The 17954-nt window shown below is 43.3% G+C and overlaps 1 protein-coding gene across 4 annotated transcripts in view; it reads right to left on the bottom strand.

Annotated features, from left to right (window-relative positions):
- The window catches only part of ADCY9 (adenylate cyclase 9), a 193103-nt gene extending 175880 nt beyond the window's left edge, over positions 1–17223 (bottom strand). For all 4 annotated transcript variants that reach the window (XM_074965688.1, XM_074965686.1, XM_074965687.1 and 1 more), the window contains exon 1: positions 14890–17223. In XM_074965688.1, coding sequence (XP_074821789.1) covers positions 14890–16591 — 1702 coding nt within the window. In that variant the 5' untranslated portion in view covers positions 16592–17223. The remainder of the gene's footprint in view (positions 1–14889) is intronic.
- Between the last annotated feature and the right edge of the window lie 731 nt (positions 17224–17954).

Raw genomic sequence — 17954 nt, forward strand, 5'->3', positions numbered from 1 at the left:
CTGTGATTAATTGATGGCCCTACTTCTTTCACCTCCAGCTCGCTAGAAAACTTCAACCTTCCCTTCCAGGTAAGGAGTACTATAATTCATGTATCTGAAGCTGAATGTCAAGACAATGCTCTGGCTCTATCTGGTACAGAATGCGTCTGCCCACCTCCTCCAAGGACTAGGCCACCATGAGCATGAGGCCCGGTGCTCAAGTTCATCCACTGGCTCACAGTCAGTTTCAGATTCCTGTTTGAGGCCTCAGTCTCAATCTTTAAAGCAGTTAAAGGATCAAGTCTCTACTATATTAAATGCTGAATTTCAATCTATGAACTACAAAGACAGTTGCATTGGAACAACACATCACAAAACATGTGAGAGCTGGGGACAAAGCATTCTTGGTTGAGGAGATCCAGCTAAGGAACAAAACTTCCAAAAACCAATCGGAGAACACTTCAATCTCTCTGGTCACTCAATTACAAACCTAAAAGTGGCAATTCTTCAACAAAAAAACTTCAAAAACAGACTCCAACAAGAGACTGCTGAATTGGAATTAATTTGCAAACTGGACAACATTAACTTAGGCTTGAATAAAGACTGGGAGTAGATGTGTCATTACACAAAGTAAAACTATTTCCCCATGTTTATTTTCCCACTCTACTGTTCCTCACACATTCTTGTCAACTGCTGGAAATGGCCCACCTTGATTATCACTACAAAAGGTTTTTTTTCTCTCCTGCTGGTAATAGCTCACCTTACCTGATCACTCTCATTACAGTGTTCACCCATTATTTCATGTTCTCTGTGTATATAAAATCTCCCCACTGTATTTTCCACTGCATGCATCCGATGAAAGTGAGCTGTAGCTCACGAAAGCTTATGCTCAAATAAATTTGTTAGTCTCTAAGGTGCCACAAGTACTCCTTTTCTTTTTGCAGATACAGGCTAACACGGCTGCTACTCTGAAACCTGTCATTATGCAAGGCACTGCATTTAGCCGTATGGAGTGGAAATCTATTAACTTCATGAAAAAACTCGTACAGATACAGACAGACATCATCTTACTTTCCAAATGCAAACAGATGGACATCATACCAAAAGGACTGAAGGTAAAAAATCCATTACACTCTACATACCACACAGACTATGCTGACAGATTGTGCCACACACACTCAAAGAAACTGCGGAATCACCTGATCGACATCTTATACAGCAAACGGAAAGATTAAGAATGAGCTCTCAAAACTGGATACTCTCATAAAAAAACCAATCTTCCACACAAATTTTCCTCGTGGCTGGACATTACAAAAACTAGACAAGCAATCTACAACACACACTTTGCTTCTCTACAAAAGAAAAAGGACACTAAACTATCTAAACTACTACATGCCACAAGGGGCCATGACAGGGGTTCCCTTAACCCACCCAGCAATATTGTTAATCTATCCAGCTATAATCTTAGCCCAGCAGAAGAATCTGTCCTATCTCGGGGCCTCTCCTTCTGCCCCTCCATCCCCACGAACATGATACAGTTCTGTGGTGACCTAGAATCCTATTTTCAACGTCTCCAACTCAAGGAATATTTCCAACACACCTCTGAACAACATACTAACTCACAGAGACCTTCCTACCAACACTATAAAAAGAAGGATTCTGTGTGAACTCCTCCTGAAGGTCGAAACAACAGACTGGACTTCTCCACAGAGTGCTTCCACCGACATGCACGGGTTGAAATAGTGGAAAAGCAGCATCATTTGCCCCATAACCTCAGCCGTGCAGAACACAATGCCATCCACAGCCTCAGAAACAACTCTGACATCATAATCAAAAAGGCTGACAAAGGAGGTGCTGTCGTCATCATGAATAGGTCAGAATATGAACAAGAGGCTGCTAGGCAGCCTCCAACACCACATTCTACAAGCCATTACCCTCTGATCCTACTGAGGGTTACCAAAAGAAACTATACCATCTGCTCAAAAAACTCCCTGAAAAAGCACAAGAACAAATCCGCACAGACACACCCTTAGAACCCTGACCAGGGGTACTCTATCTGCTACCCAAGATCCTTAAACCTGGAAATCTTGGACGCCCCATTATCTCAGGCATTGGCATCCTGACAGCAGGATTGTCTGGCTATGTAGACTCCCTCCTCAAGCCCTACGCTACCAGCACTCCCAGCTGTCTTCGAGACACCACTGACTTCCTGAGTAAACTACAATCCATCGATGATCTTCCTGAAAACACCATCCTGGCCACTATGGATGTAGAAGCCCTCTATACCAACATTCCACACAAAGATGGACTACAAGCCATCAGCAACAGTATCCCCGATAATGTCACGGCAAACCTGGTGGCTGAACTTTGTGACTTTGTCCTCACCCATAACTATTTCACATTTGGGGACAACGTATACCTTCAAATCAGTGGCACTGCTATGGGTACCCGCATGGACCCACAGCATGCCAACATTTTTATGGTTGACTTAGAACAACGCTTCCTCAGCTCTCGTCCCCTAATGCCCCTACTCTATTTGTGCTACATTGATGACATCTTCATCATGGGGACCACTGGAAAAGAAGCCCTTGAGGAATTTCACCATGATTTCAACAATTTCCATCCACCATCAACCTCAGCCTGGACCAGTCCACATAAGAGATCCACTTCCTGGACACTACAGTGCTAATAAGCGATGGTCACATAAACACCACCCTATACCAGAAACCTACTGACCGCTATTCTTACCTACATGTCTCCAGCTTTCATCCAGACCACACCACACGATCCATTGTCTACAGCCAAGCTCTACGATACAACCGCATTTGCTCCAACCCCTCAGACAGAGACAAACACCTACAAGATCTCTATCAAGCATTCTTACAACTACAATACCCACCTGCTGAAGTGAAGAAACAGATTGACAGAGCCAGAAGAGTACCCAGGAGTTACCTACTACAGGACAGGCCCAACAAAGAAAATAACAGAACGCCACTAGCCGTCACCTTCAGCCCACAACTAAAACCTCTCCAACACATCATCAAGGATCTACAACCTATCCTGAAGGACGACCCATCACTCTCACAGATCTTGGTTACAGACAGCACCCGAACCTGAAGCAAATACTCACCAGCAACCACACACCAAAAACACTAACCCAGGAATCTATCCTTGCAACAAAGCCCATTGCCAATTCTGTCCACATATCTATTCAGGGGACACCATCATAGGGCCTAATCACATCAGCCACACCATCAGAGGCTCGTTCACCTGCACATCTACCAATGTGGTACATGCCATCATGTGCCAGCAATGCCCCTCTGCCATGTACATTGGCGAAACCAGACAGTCTCTATGTAAAAGAATAAATGGACACAGATCAGACATCAAGAATTATAACATTCAAAAACCAGTCGGAGAACACTTCAATCTCTCTGGTCACTCAATTACAAACCTAAAAGTGGCAATTCTTCAACAAAAAAACCTTCAAAAACAGACTCCAGCAAGAGACTGCTGAATTGGAATTAATTTGCAAACTGGATACCATTAACTTAGGCTTGAATAAAGATTGGGAGTGGATGTGTCATTACACAAAGTAAAACTATTTCCCAATGTTTATTCCCCCCCCCGCCCCCACTGTTCCTCACACGTTCTTGTCAACTGCTGGAAATGGCCCACCTTGATTATCACTACAAAAGGTTTTTTTTCTCTCCTGTTGATAATAGCTCCCCTTACCTGATCACTGTCATTACAGTGTGTACGGTAACACCCACTGTTTCATGTTCTCTGTGTATATAAAATCTCCCCACTGTATTTTCCACTGCATGCATCTGGTGAAGTGAGCTGTAGCTCATGAAAGCTTATGCTTAAATAAATTTATTAGTCTCTAAGGTGCCACAAGTACTCCTTTTCTTTTTAAAGGAGATTAGATTAATTCAGAATCTGACCGTCTTTAGGAAATGCCATAAAACTTTCCTCTTCAAAAAAGCTTTTTCCCCCACAGCAAAAATGACACTCACAACACAGACACCTCCAATTACCCAAAGATCTGCAAATTAAAATAAAAAACCCAACCCTATTGACACAAATAAATCAACAAACAAACAAACAAAATCACTCAAACAAATTACACACACACACATCCCCAAGTAGAGATGTTACTCTCAAAAGGGAGGAGAACCAGAAACTCCATGAAGCACCGCAGGAACTTAGCTATTGATTTTAATCTGACACTCAGATACTACAGTGATGGGCAGCAATATAAAACACAAACCCAGATAGAAAGAGACAGACAGAGATTATCAATTATCAGATAACCAGAGAAACTGAAAACTGTACTGGAGCTATTAGTGGAAAGCTAAAATACACATAAACAGTATGTCCAATTAGTTTAGTTTAGGACTGAAATTCAGGGTTGCATGTGTGTTTAGGTTATTGGATTTATTTTACAATTTGATAAATTTAACAAAAAAATTAAGAGTATACATATTTACTGGAATGCAATACACACACACAAAACTAATATTATATGAGCAAACAGCAAGCAGCTGACAATATATTTTTATGTAAAAAATAGTTTTTATAAACCTTTACAAAAAGATTACCATCAGGTACCAATTTAATAACAAAGTTTCCAATCAAGGTAGGAAAACATTACTTCAGTAAACACCACGGGCCCTGCTGTTTACAATTCTGATCCCTGAGGAATTTCCAGCAGCAGTAACATTTCATAACGGATGATGACCTATTCAACTGAGAATTCTCAGTGGAAGAAATTGAATTACTGATTACTAAGGGTCCCAGAAATTCTTGTTTGATTTGTTATTTTCCCTCAGGCTCTTCACCAGCACTCTGAGATAGCCAATAGACCACTTTCTCTTACAATATTTCCATGTAACAGAACTTCCTGCTTCTAGTGTAAAATGCTTTGCCAAGCAGCAAGAAAAACATTTTAAAAAGTTATTTCCATCATATCTTCAATTACCTAAATATTAGAGAGAGAGACAAGGTGGTTGAGGTAATGTCTTTTATTAAGACAATTTTTGCTGGTGAAAGGGACAAGCTTTCAAGCATACACAGAGCTCTTCTTCAGGTCTGAGCTGGTCCAGTAAAAGGTATTACCTCAACCACATTGTCTTGCTAATATCCAGGGACCAACACAGCTACAACACCACTGTAAATACTATATAAGTAGGCAAATGTAGTTATTATAGCAGAAAGGTAAGTCATAGGAAGAGAGTGAGACAAGAAAAAAAAAGCCAAGTAAAAATTTCTATTAAATCCATTGAGAACCAGATTAAAGAAGCTGCAATATATGAGAAAAGGTTATAAAAGTCATGGAACTAAATACTATCCTCCACTGGCACAACTCAATTGAACTCAACAGAATAACATGGCCCATGATGTCTGACTTATTTTTCTTTTAGGGGGAGGGTGTTAAATCTTAAATTGACATTTTAAAACAAAAAATTCAAACATGTCAATACTAGCTACTAGGGTTGCCAACTTTCTGATTGAAGAAAACCAAACACCATTGCGCTGCCCCTTCCCTGAGGCCACACCCCTGATCCACCCTTCTCCGAGGCCCCATCCCGCTCACTCCATGCCCCCTCCCTCCGTTGCTCACTCTTCCCCATCCCCACTCAATTTCACCGGGCTGGGGCAGAGGGTTGGAGTGTGGGATGGGGTGAAGGCTCTGGCTGGGGATGCAGGCTCTGTGGTGGGGCTGGGGATAAAGGTTTGGAGTGCAGGAGGGGGCTCCAGGCTGGGGCTGAGGGTTTCGGAGTGTGGGAGAGGGCTCTGGGCTGGGGCAGGAGGTTGGGGTGTGGGAGGGGGTACAGGATCTAGGGTGGGGCCAGAAATGAGGGGTTTAGGGTACAGGGGGGCTCAGGTCTGGGGCAGGGAGTTGGGGTGCAGGAGGGGGTGTGGGGTCTGGGGAGTTTGGGTGTAGGAATGGGCTCAGGGCCAGGGCAAGAGGTTGGGGTGCGGGCTCTGGGTGGCACTTACCTCATGAGGCTCCTGGGAAAACAGCGACATGTCCCTCTGGCTCCTAGGCAGAGAGTCGGACAGGGGGCTCCACGCACTGCCCCTGTCCACAGGCACCGCCCCCATAGCTTGCATTGACGGTGATTCCCAGCCAATGGGAACTGCGGAGCCAGTGCTCAGGGTGGCACCTGTGCCACGGCAGGGGCAGCAAGTGGAGCCCCCCTGGCCGCACCCTGCACCTAGGAGCCAGAGGGACATGCCAGCTGCTTCCGGGAGCCATGCAGACCTGGCTACTGCGGCCAACCGGACTTTTAGTGGCCCAGTCAGCTGTGCTGACCAGAGCCACCAGGGTCCCTTTTCGACCGGGCATTCCAGTCGAAAACTGGATGCCTGGCAACCCTACTATCTACCCAGTACTAACAGTAAATTCACAAACTTAGACTCAGGACACATCTACACTGCCCCGCAAGTTCAGACTACCGGGATTAGAATAGCATGGCACACCAACGTGCTGTGCTGTAATAACCCCAGGGAATGCTGCAGATATGAACTAAAAGGTTCTTAGTTCACATTAAGTTAGTCCTCTTCAAACTGGATTACATTAATGCAAAGAAGGGACCTTTTAGTTTGTGCCTGAAGCATCCACATGGGGGAGTTACTGCGCAACACTTTGCGGTACACTGCTCTTCACACCCTCTAGTCCAAACTGTTGAGCAGTGTAGACATGCCCTCAGACTTCTGAAACATAGATTGCTTGTTAGCAGTACTTACTAGGAAATTGGATAATCCTTGCTGACATCCTAATGCACAATACAGAAAAATAGTTGGATCCAATACTGTTTGGTCTCTTTGAAAATAATGCCTTAAAATATTTACTGATAATTTTGTAAGAACCATTGTAAATTGAACTTCCTCACTACAGAACTATTCCTGCCAGATGCTATTTCCTTCTTATCTTTCACTAAAGTCAAAGGGAGCCGAAGATACTCAGCACTTTACAGGATGGGCCCTATTAGTCCTTTAAAGAAAGAAAATGTGTAAAGATTTGATTTACAGAACTACCATCAATAAAGACACATTTGAAGTCAGGGTCACTTGATAAAAACTGATCTAGTTGAGTTTTCTAAATAAAACAATTTAGTTTTTACTGGTAGCTAACAGTATGGTAGCAATGCAATGAACTCCATTTGATATACAGTACTTTACATAAACAAAAATCATGAAAACAGAAGTTACTTAGTAAACTATGAAAAAGCACTGAGATAAAAAGAAATTTCAAGACCACGCTTCTTTCAAACAGTAAAATGTCACTTCTATTCGTTAGTATCATGAAAATATGAAGTTTTAAATAAAAACTTTGGCATAGCAGTCCTTTTGTATGTTTATAACATGAAACAAAGTTTGCTAGTATGAAACAACTTTTGAAAGCACAATTTATTCCTATAGCACACATCTCTCAGTTACGGTGTCATTAAATACAAGTATATGCATTTTAATTTGTCAGAACAGCCATAGTACATATTCATATTTACCAAAGTTGTCAACCTCTACTGCCTATTGGTAATTTTCACCCCACCACCTGCTCCTCAAAGCCGTGCGCGCATGCGCACACACACACACGCACACAGTTTGTCGTTACAAAGAAAGCAAGAAATCTATATTCTGCTAGTTCTGCAACCAATTCGGAGACTGCTAATTAACAAGAATCCAGGAATAACTTGGCAAGGGAATTGAGTCTTGTGTATCACATTGCTTTCAACCCTTTTCTTCACACAAGGCCAGATTCTGATACTCTTTATGAATAGCAGCTTTCTCCACAAGGGGCCTTTTTACTTCCTAGGACTACCTGTAGTTTAAGTAACACCACAACATGTATAAGGGTATCACTAACTGGCACTTAATTACCCCAGAACAATACCTAAATGAACTAACTTTAACCAAATGTGCACAACTTCAAGCAGATTAGAACACAAGCAAAACACTTGGATTGGTACCAGATATAGCAAATGATAGATTTTCTTTTATTTTGCTGTCACTGCAGGGACTAGGCAGCAGTATTTCAGCAAACAAGACAGAGATGACAGTGACACAGACTACAGAAATTTGTACCCAAATGAGGCCTCTGCAGGACAACCAAACATCCACAATACAGTATAATTTCCACACAAGATAAACTAGACTAAGGTGAAGACAAGCATGTTGCATATTTCAGTGGTTTTAATGCATATTACTTTTCAAGAATGCATAGGTTTTCCAGAGAGACAAGGTGGGTAAGGTAACATCTTTTACTGGACCAAATTCAGAGTCAAGGTTAAACTTACAAGAAACTCAAACTTACTACTTAATTTTTTTTTTTTTAGCACTTCATATATCCAAAGCTCTGTACAGACATTAACTAATTGTCTCAAGGCCCTTGTGAGGCAAGTATTGTCATCTCCATCTACAGAAAGTTGAAGTAACTTGCCCAAAGACTATATACAGTGAATCAGTGAAATTCAGGATTAGATCTCAGGATCTTCTGACTCCCAACCTCATACTCAATCTTCCAGGGAACACTGCCTCAAACCTTTTTAAGTATAGAAATTCACAATTAAGGTAGCTGATGCTTTCATCTTGTCCATTAGAAATGCCAGCCCATTCTCCCTTCCTTGAAGGTAAAATATCAAAAAAAACCTGCCACATACATTGCTTTTATCAAGCATATCATAAATACACGCTGCTGATACTAAGTGTCATAATTTATCATCATCTTAACTTTTTCTGTTTTCATACAAGTGCTGTAATTTTATGATCTGGGCGTATTAAGTTAGCATATGGAGACAAACAAGCTGTGTGTGTAATGGCACTTGGAGAACTGGTTGCCATGAGGAATCACAGGGCCAGACACCATGAGATGCTGAGCTCCATCTGCAAAGTACTGAGCACGCTCACCAACTCCCAGAGTCAAGCCCTTAATGAAGAGTGGGGAATAATTTCTTTCATTATACTTTGTGTCTAGTCAGGTACTTATGAAGATCTCACACATACTGAGTATGACTGAAGAAGGCTGTAAAGTAGTACACATATGGTTAAGATTCAGATATTCTAGATTTTTGGGGTCACTGATATAGTGAAAATTAAGGCTAGATAAGATAGTCTCAGTTTTTATTTTTCTCAGAGTATCATTTATGGGAGCAAAGTTTAAGGCTCTTGGCTACTGTAACTGTGAATTTCCATACTGTCAAAGGTTTGGGATTCTTATAAATTTAACCTTAAATCTGAATTTCCTAGATTTTTTAACTTGCATATGGAAAGGAATAAAACCCCAAAGCACTGATACGTGCCTGCAACCTTAACTTCAATTCAACTAAAATTGTTGTGTTTTGTGAGGGAATTTTCTTTGACTTTTTTAATAGCCTTCGCACAGGATTGGGAAGCATGGGGAAAGGGATTTGGGATTTTCTGTTTTATTTAGGAGAGAGGGTGCAGGCTACATGTCTGATGTCTGCAGCGGGAGAACAATTTTATTAAGATGATGTTGAAGTAAAAAGAAAACGGTACAGAGTTTAAGCATAGAAGTTTCTGGTTATCAGGGAATAAGGTACAGATTATCAAGGGGTGCGAAATTCGGTTTAGGAACGGGTGGCCTAAGGAATACATAATCTGCAATCTCCCCGACTGGGGGTAAAAGGTTAACGGGTCAAAGTACAGACATTGAGATATGGGGGTATGTTGTTCTAATGCACACTCCTAAAATCCTCAGGAGGGGAATCTGAATGCTGCAGATCTTAGCAGATACCCTGGAGTAGGGCATTGCTGAGGTAAATGCATCAACCCTTAGCAAGCCTTTTAGGAGGTTTAATATGGGCTCTCATTCCCTGGAAGCTTCAGGAGGCCTATTGGCCTCCTCACCACAGGCCTTAGGCTATTAATGGCTCATTAGTCCTATCTAAGAGGCTTGTTGGAATCCTAGCCTCCCTCCTAGAAGAGGCTCAATGAGCCATCTATTGACTTCTAGACCACCAAAGGAGATTGCCCCCAATCACTCCCCAGCCAAACCCTGCTGTGCCTCTCCTGGCACCAGACCTCTCAAGGTCTCCAGGGGGCAAGGCTTTCTTCCTAAGGATTCGGGTATTCTGAAGAAGAGAAAGCATATGCATGCACATGTGCATAGGCACATACACAGATGGATAGGGGAAGGGGAATGCAGCAGAGGAGGGAGGTGCTCCCCTGCCCGGCATTAGATTAATCCAATTAACTTCAACTGTCTTCTACTTTCCACTTGCAAACCAGGATCAAGCAGAAATGTTTTTAAAAAACATTTACATTCACAAAACACCTTGTCTGATTAACTTCAATTTTGGTGACAGAACTCTCATTTTCATTTGTATGTCTCCAGTGGTGACAACTCATAGGATTTTATATGAGTAATGGCATTTTATCACAGTAACATGACTGAAAAAGTTCCCACTCCAGCTTCCTAGTCATCCAAGGAGATCTCCAGCAAAAATGGGGAAAGAAAGACTTGACTGCTTGAAATTTCTAAATCAGACACATCCAGAGAATTTTTTTAAGTTTACAAAAAGCAGTCTCAGCATGTGTTCCAGAAATAGAAAGTAGCTAGTATCAAACTTAACAAGCCCACCATTCCCACTATGGCACTACATACAATTAAAAGAGGCAATATAAAAAAGCAAAATAGGATTGCATTATTAAGAAAATCTTAAACTAACCTGAAGGTCCGGGGGGAAGAGGAGGAGATTGAGAAATGAAATACTGAAGAATAAATAAATCTTATGTCTGTTGTTACAGTTAGCACTACCACGCTAGAGCAGAGTGCTAATATCCTACCTAGGCTTACACCACTTCAACAATATTCCTTTTCTCTCTGTCTGCTATCAACTCATTCCCACAGAAGACCTACTCATGAGGTTAAAGAAACCTTCCTATTACCACATCACCTCATAAACACCCATCTTGCCATTGAGAAGGTCCTGGACATAGGACAAGAGAAGAGAACAAGCAACCACTGGAGACTTCAATTCCTACTACAGAACTCTCTTAGAACTCCTGCTTAAAAATAAATCTCTCTAAAGCAGGACTGAGATTCCCCACATATCTGTACAAAGCACTGCTGGTATGCTAAACTGGTATCAGTGATGTTTCTTGATTCTGTTTTATTCATGTTCTTATGCCCACCTTACACTGTGGTACCCTGCCCCCGCAAAAAAGGTAACTGAGGAGACAACACATTGCAGAAAATACGCAACATAATAGCTCTCAGCACCGCTATTATGAGGGAAAGGGACCATATCCAACACCCAGTGCATACAGGTATGATTTTGTTTTAAAAACCACATACATATACACTTTTATTTATGTTTGCATATATGTAAAGAGCAAGTAAGAAGATGTGAGATAGTTGCTGATCTATAACAAGAGAAGGGAGAAAAAAACTTTATATATTCACATTTTTGTCATTAAAGTAATTGTTCCATGAACAGGCTAGAGGGGGGCACAAGTGAATGGCTCTGGAGAAAATTTTATTGATTGGTACCATCTTTCATCTCTACATCCTAGTTTCAATCCAAACAACTTTAACTTGAAAACTAGTCCATTTTCAAAATTTAATTAAAAGCAGGTTCTATGCCTACTTGAGTCCCTGTCAAATTTTGTGCTTTAAAAAAGTCACATTACCCTACTTCTTTTCTCTTTCACTGTTTATGCAAGTCTTTCATATTGCGACAGGTGAAACTGACTACACATGTAGTACTGTCAAAGGCACAAAATACATTGAAAAAAACCCAACATTTTTCTTCTAATTCTTTTATAATAAGTTTAAGTAAAAAAATCAGAAAAATGTGATATTTAGGTTGATAACATCCCTTTAAAAGCCATTACCATCTAATCTCTGTTTGATAGGCTATGTATAAAATAGGTTAAATCCAATTCCTATATTGAGAGGGGTCCAGCTTAAGTGCCTCCACAAAATTTAACAGTAGCAATATAGCATAGAGAGGCAATGTTTCAGGCAGAAAACTCTTAAGCCATTTTAGGTCAATATTAATACCTTAAACTCTGAAAAGAAAACCACAGGCAGCCAGTACAGACCATGAAGCTCTTGTTGAATGTGCCCATAGCAGGATATTCTGGTTAACAAACAGGTTGCTGCTATTGCACTAGCTGTCAATTCTGAATGGATTTAATGTGTAACCCTGTGCACAGTACATTTTAGTAATCAAGACTGGAAGGGAGAAAGGCATGAATTAAAGAGGCATGGTCACTTTGGAAAGAAAAGATTGCTCGCTCCTAGCCAGACACAAATGAAAAAAAAAAAATCTTGGCTATCATGGACAAATGATCCTCCAGAGATAACAAAAGGGATTCTAATCAGACTCTTATGATGCAAACGTGTGTGACATACACAACACACACACACAATCAGAGGGTCAGAATTTTTTTTTACCATCTCTTCTCTATTACTTTTCCCCCAACCCAATAACATCACTTCTGTCTTATCTAGATGGAGCCTCAATCAATTTGCCCTTGTCCACAACCTCCTAGTCACCACCAGAAACTGAGAGAGAGAGAGAGGAATCTATAGCTGAGTGTAATGAGCATGTTGAAAATAATGCAACAGATGCTTCCTTACTAAACCTACTAATGGCCTTCTCTACTTGTGTGAAGGAAAAATGGAACCTCGAGGAAGACCACAGGAGAGCAACTTCAAGGTAGAGCAATAACTGCTCTACACTCCACTTTGGAGGGACGGATAGCTCAGTGGTTTGAGCATTGGCCTGCTAAACCCAGGGTTGTGAGCTCAATCCTTGAGGGGGCCATTTAGGGATCTGGGGCAAAAATTGGGGATTGGTCCTGCTTTGAGCAGGGGGTTGGACTAGATGACCTCCTGAGGTCCCTTCCAATCCTGATATTCTGTGATTCTATGATCTCCTCGGAAGATAACAAATTCACATAAGAGCAGCAGCATCAACTTTCACTGTCATGCACAAGTGTATGAATACCACATTGTGATCAGTGGTTCTGAAGGTAGCAGATAAACCTAATAAGACCAGCAAGGGGATTTAATCTTCATCCATTACTAGATCATCATCCATCAACACAAGGACAACCTTTGAACCATACCTAGCTCAGTACACAGTTTGACAACAATCAAGGAAACAGAGTTGTTTATCCACAACCTTTCCAATAAACTTTACCAGAAAGGCCAGAGTCAACACAGGTCCGTAATGGGACAGCTTTTCCAATATCTGACTTTTTTAAAGTATATTCTTGCCGATCCCTCTTTAAATGAAGATTAAAGATTTCAGTATCCTCAGCTGTCAGTTAGGTCAACACTTTTTACAAGCATTAAGTAAAATAAAAAATCCCTGACCCAAACTCTGAGTAAAATAAGAAGCCCCCATTCTGCTTCAGTGCCTCTAACTGTGCCTGCAGAGCCTCCAACCACCTGTGTTACCACTTATTTCTCCCTCTAGCACCCCTTCCATCTACACTTCACATGTCATTACCTGAGCATCACATCTGTAAGGACAAATAACTTAATGTTCTCATCAAGAAAATGGGTAATATTTTCACCATAACAGCTGTCTGCCATATGTGATTTTACTTTGCCACTCTGCTCATCTATTATACCAACTCACTGTCACTCACTCACTCTACTACCCCATTGTTTTGCACTACTCTCCTAACTTCCATATTCACTGGCCTGTCCATGATCCTTCTGACCTTACTTCTCACCTTTGTTACCACCAATAATCAACCTTCTTTCTTTCTCCATCATAGCCCACCCATATTGTTCCCACAAGTTCTGCCCCTTCATGTCCTCCACAAGCTCTTATGTACAATGAAGAAATATAAGACCTAAACAATCTCAAATACTTTTTATTTTCTGCTACATTCCACTCCCTCACTCATTTTATCTATTATCCAATTTCAACTGTAAACTCTGCAGGGCAAAGAATGCATCTGCACCACTCACATGACATTGTAGAAACAGAAAATGCTTGTGATGTATGCACTCACAATGGGGCAGAGTTTTAGATATCAGAAAAGATATATGTTCAAAGACAGATGCAGTTAAATCTACAATACTTCAATCATTTCTACATGCACTCTCAAGCATTCTTTATACAAAAAAAAAAAAATCAAGGATTTCTATCTAAAATGATCACCAAAGAAAAAGTAAATGTTAGACATCCATATCAACAATGAAAGATATTGGAGAGATCTATTTTTCCTCTGTTAATAGCAAGTTTGTATTTGTTGCATGTACCTGAACTTTTCTTAGAGCCACAAAGATTAGAGCATTTATCAGCTCAGTTAACCACCTTGAGTAGTTTTTTCCAACCCCAAGCTTTAACTCCACAACTGTAACAACTTGCTATCAAACTATACACACTGCTCAGTTTTCTTCTATGAATCCATGTTATTTCCCACCAAAATGCCTATTCAGATAAATAACTAGCGTTAACTCACCTTTTTTTTTTTTTTTTTAACAGTGGTTAAAATCCAACTTTCAGTACCAAAACCTCAAAATTTTTATATATAAGCCTGCAAAAACACACATGCCTTATGTATGGCACATGAAGTTAATTAGGAAGATGTCACACTGTATTGAAACGAGAACATTTTGTTGAATAATGAAGACATTTAAGTTTACTTTCTATTATGAGACATTCCCTCAGGGGAGTTCTTAAGGAATTTTGAAGTCAGCAAATATTGCAAGTTCTTTAGAAGTTCTTTCACACCCGTCATCCCTGCTTGAAGTGTCACATTCTGCAGTTTCTGTTATGTTGCTGAGTTCAAGCTTTTACTGGTAAATGTAAAACTTACTCAATTTGCCTAGGTCAGTAAAGCACACATCAGTTAACAGAAACCTTGTACATTCCGCCTCATTGAAGATTCATTACAAAATAAAGCACATACCTTTTAACTGGTCTGCTACCACACTCTGGCCAACTCGTTCGATCACCTTTCCATCCTCCATTTCGTAACGGTCATCCAAATATTTGGCAGTAGCTTCCGAAATATGGACCTTGCCAGCCACCCCTAGCTGCTCCATTAGATTGGCCAAGTTGACATCATTGGACCACACATCAAACTTAAACCTCCTCATCCCCAAAATGCCACAAAGGACTGTCCCAGTATGAACTCCAACTCTCATGTTCACCATTTCTGTTTTCTCTTGGCAAAACTGCTCTATGGCTTTGATCATACCCAAACCCATCTCAATGCAGCAATAGGCATGATCCGCTCGGGGCTCTGGGCATCCTGCTACACAATAATAACAGTCTCCCAAAGTACTTATCTTCTCACATTTGGTATCCTCACACAGACGGTCAAAGCGGCCAAACAGATCGTTCAACAGCCCCACCAATGCATGGGCAGATTTGTTTGCACTCATTTTAGTAAAGCCAACAATATCAGCAAACAAAATACTCACTTGTTCAATCTGCTGCATTTTAAAAGGACGGAATATAATGGGGGTTTTCTGTATGGAGGGTTTTTTCTTCCTGTTTTTGGGGCTTGAGGTGGAATGACGTTTGACTGAGTTCTCACTTTCATCATCCCCCTGTTTCATTAAGTCATCAGCTATTATTCTTGGCATCACAGAATGAATCATCCTCTCTTTCAGTGCTTTTTCCACTTCCAAATCTTTTCCATGCATGATTGATTGCCCCACTTTCAAGAATGTGCTCCTTGATCTGACTTCAGACATGATAAATAAATGAATACCAATAGCATGGATACAGATGTGAAGCAAGGCTTTACTCAGCAGTTCCCAGTAAATTACACTGGCTCCAAGGGGTGCGAAGCAGTCTTCATCACTGAAATGATAACCAAAGGTTTCAAAAAGGACTGAGTAGGATAGTCCCAGAAACAAGCTTAAATACAAAGGTAAGTGCATTACTGTGTAGAGCAACAAGAGCACTTCAACACACATAGAAAAACTGCCTACTTGAGAAAGGCAAGTGTCCGTGGCTCTCACAGGGGGAGTATGATTGGATGTGTCATCACTTCCTGAGATAGGTGTCAAACCTTGGAACTGTGGAGCCAGAGTCAAAATAAAAACGAGGAGAGTGAGGATCAGTGAGGTCCACACATAATGCTGGGCATAGGTCTTAGTGAAAGTGAACAGAAAAAATGCTACACATACTAAGAGGAAGCACAGAGCTGGCACCATGAAGACAATCAGTTTCTCTCTCATGTGGATTCCAAAATATAAACCCCAGAGGAGACAGGCCACACCTATGTAGAAAAGGGCATAGCGAAACCTACGCTGGGTCTGCGGGAAGCATCTCTCCATACAGGCCTCTTCCAGATTGTTGGAGTCAAACTTGGGGTTCCACCACTTGGAGGAAGCTCTCTCAAAAAGCTGAGGCAGCTTCTTCTTGCGCAAACCTGCACCACTGCTTCCCCCACCTCCTGTTGCTCTGCGGGCACCTCCGGACTCCCCAGAGCTGCTACAGCTGGAGGAGATACTGTACTTGCAATGCTTGGAAGAGGAGCAACCCTGGTGTTGTTTGGGGTTGATTCTGACCATCACACTGTTACTGTCTCCACTGGAGTCGCAGCTCACCTCAGTGCTGTGGTGATGTAGTAACTGCTCGTGCGGTGGGGAAGCCATGTTGCCAGATTTTCTTAAGCGCTTTAGGAGATGGGTCCTTAGGACTTTAAAAACAATAAATAGAGTGATACTTTAACTTTCTGACTTGGGGCTTTTCCTAGGATAGTTGTTTTTAAATTCTTTGAGAAATCACTGCCTGTTTCAAGAAACCACCAGGCAGGTCCACAAGTTTCAGTTACTCATCCTTCAAACAGGGCAAGACAAACAGGAGACTGGGACCTAGACAGGCCCACATATTCCAATGTAAGGCTGTAGTAGATATGTCCAGCTGCCGGTCCACAAACTGGGGGCGATTTGTTCCAAGTTAGTTGCAGTTTTGCTGTCACTCCCCAGGTCCTTTCCAATAAGTGCAGATCACTGTCGGGAGAGTGACAAGCAGCCCCCTTCGGGAAAGGACCTCTTCCTCATCTTTTTTGCTGCTTACCGCAGAGGAAGAGGAAAAGCCCCGTGCCTCCCGAGGCCAGGCGTGTTAGCAGCGTGTGGCTCTCACCACTGCCGCACCATCCCCACTCCTGACGCTGACGCGGAGGAACAAGCCCGACTTGGCCCTGTCTGGCTCCCGCCCGCAGCCCGCGCTGCTCCGGCAGAGCCGAGGCGGTCCAGCGCTTGGTGCCGGGTTAGTTTCCTCGTCCCCAAAGTTCCCCCCGCGCCGGCAGCCTCGGGACGCCCGGGAGGCGCAGTCGCCACGCTGTGGTGCGGCGGCCGCCGGCCTGTGCTGCTCCCTGCCGCCCCCAGGGGCTGGCGCGGCCGTTCGCACTCGCCGGGGTGGGGGCTCCACTCCCACCGGTGGGGCCTTCGGCCTCGGAGCCGCCCCGCTCTCTCCTGACGGGCTCCCGGCGCGCAGGGACCGGCCGGGGGAAGGGGGGTCGGCCCCCGCAGTCCCGCCGCGGAGCGGCAGCCCCCTCAGCCACCGGCCGCCCGGCTCCACCAAGGCCAGGCGCAGGCGCCGCCGGCCGGGCTCACCACTTGGGGCGGCCGCCGCCTCCGCTCGTGTCCCTGGCGGCCCCGGCTCCCTGCTGGCGAGTTAATTCAATTACCCTCCCGGCGGGGAGGCGCCGCGGGCAAGGAGCTCCTCCAGGCGGCGCCGGGACCGGGGCTGCCGGCTCAGGCGCGGCCGAGGAAGCGCGGGTCCAAAGGGGTGCGGGTCGCCGCCGCCGCCACCATCTTCTGCCGCGGGCTGTCACTGAACGGGCTGAGGGCTCGCGCGGCGGCGCTCGTGCCCGTGCCACCCTCCCCCGTGGCGAGAAGGCGGGCGGGCGCGCGCCCCAAAGACGGAGCAAGGGGGGGCGAGCCCGGTCAGCGGGCGGTGCTGGCGCTAGTGCACGCGCCCGCCCCCAACCCGGGTCTCGCGCACCGCCGCCCT

This window comes from Natator depressus, chromosome 10 (assembly GCF_965152275.1).
Source record: "Natator depressus isolate rNatDep1 chromosome 10, rNatDep2.hap1, whole genome shotgun sequence".
NCBI classification, from domain to species: domain Eukaryota; kingdom Metazoa; phylum Chordata; order Testudines; family Cheloniidae; genus Natator; species Natator depressus.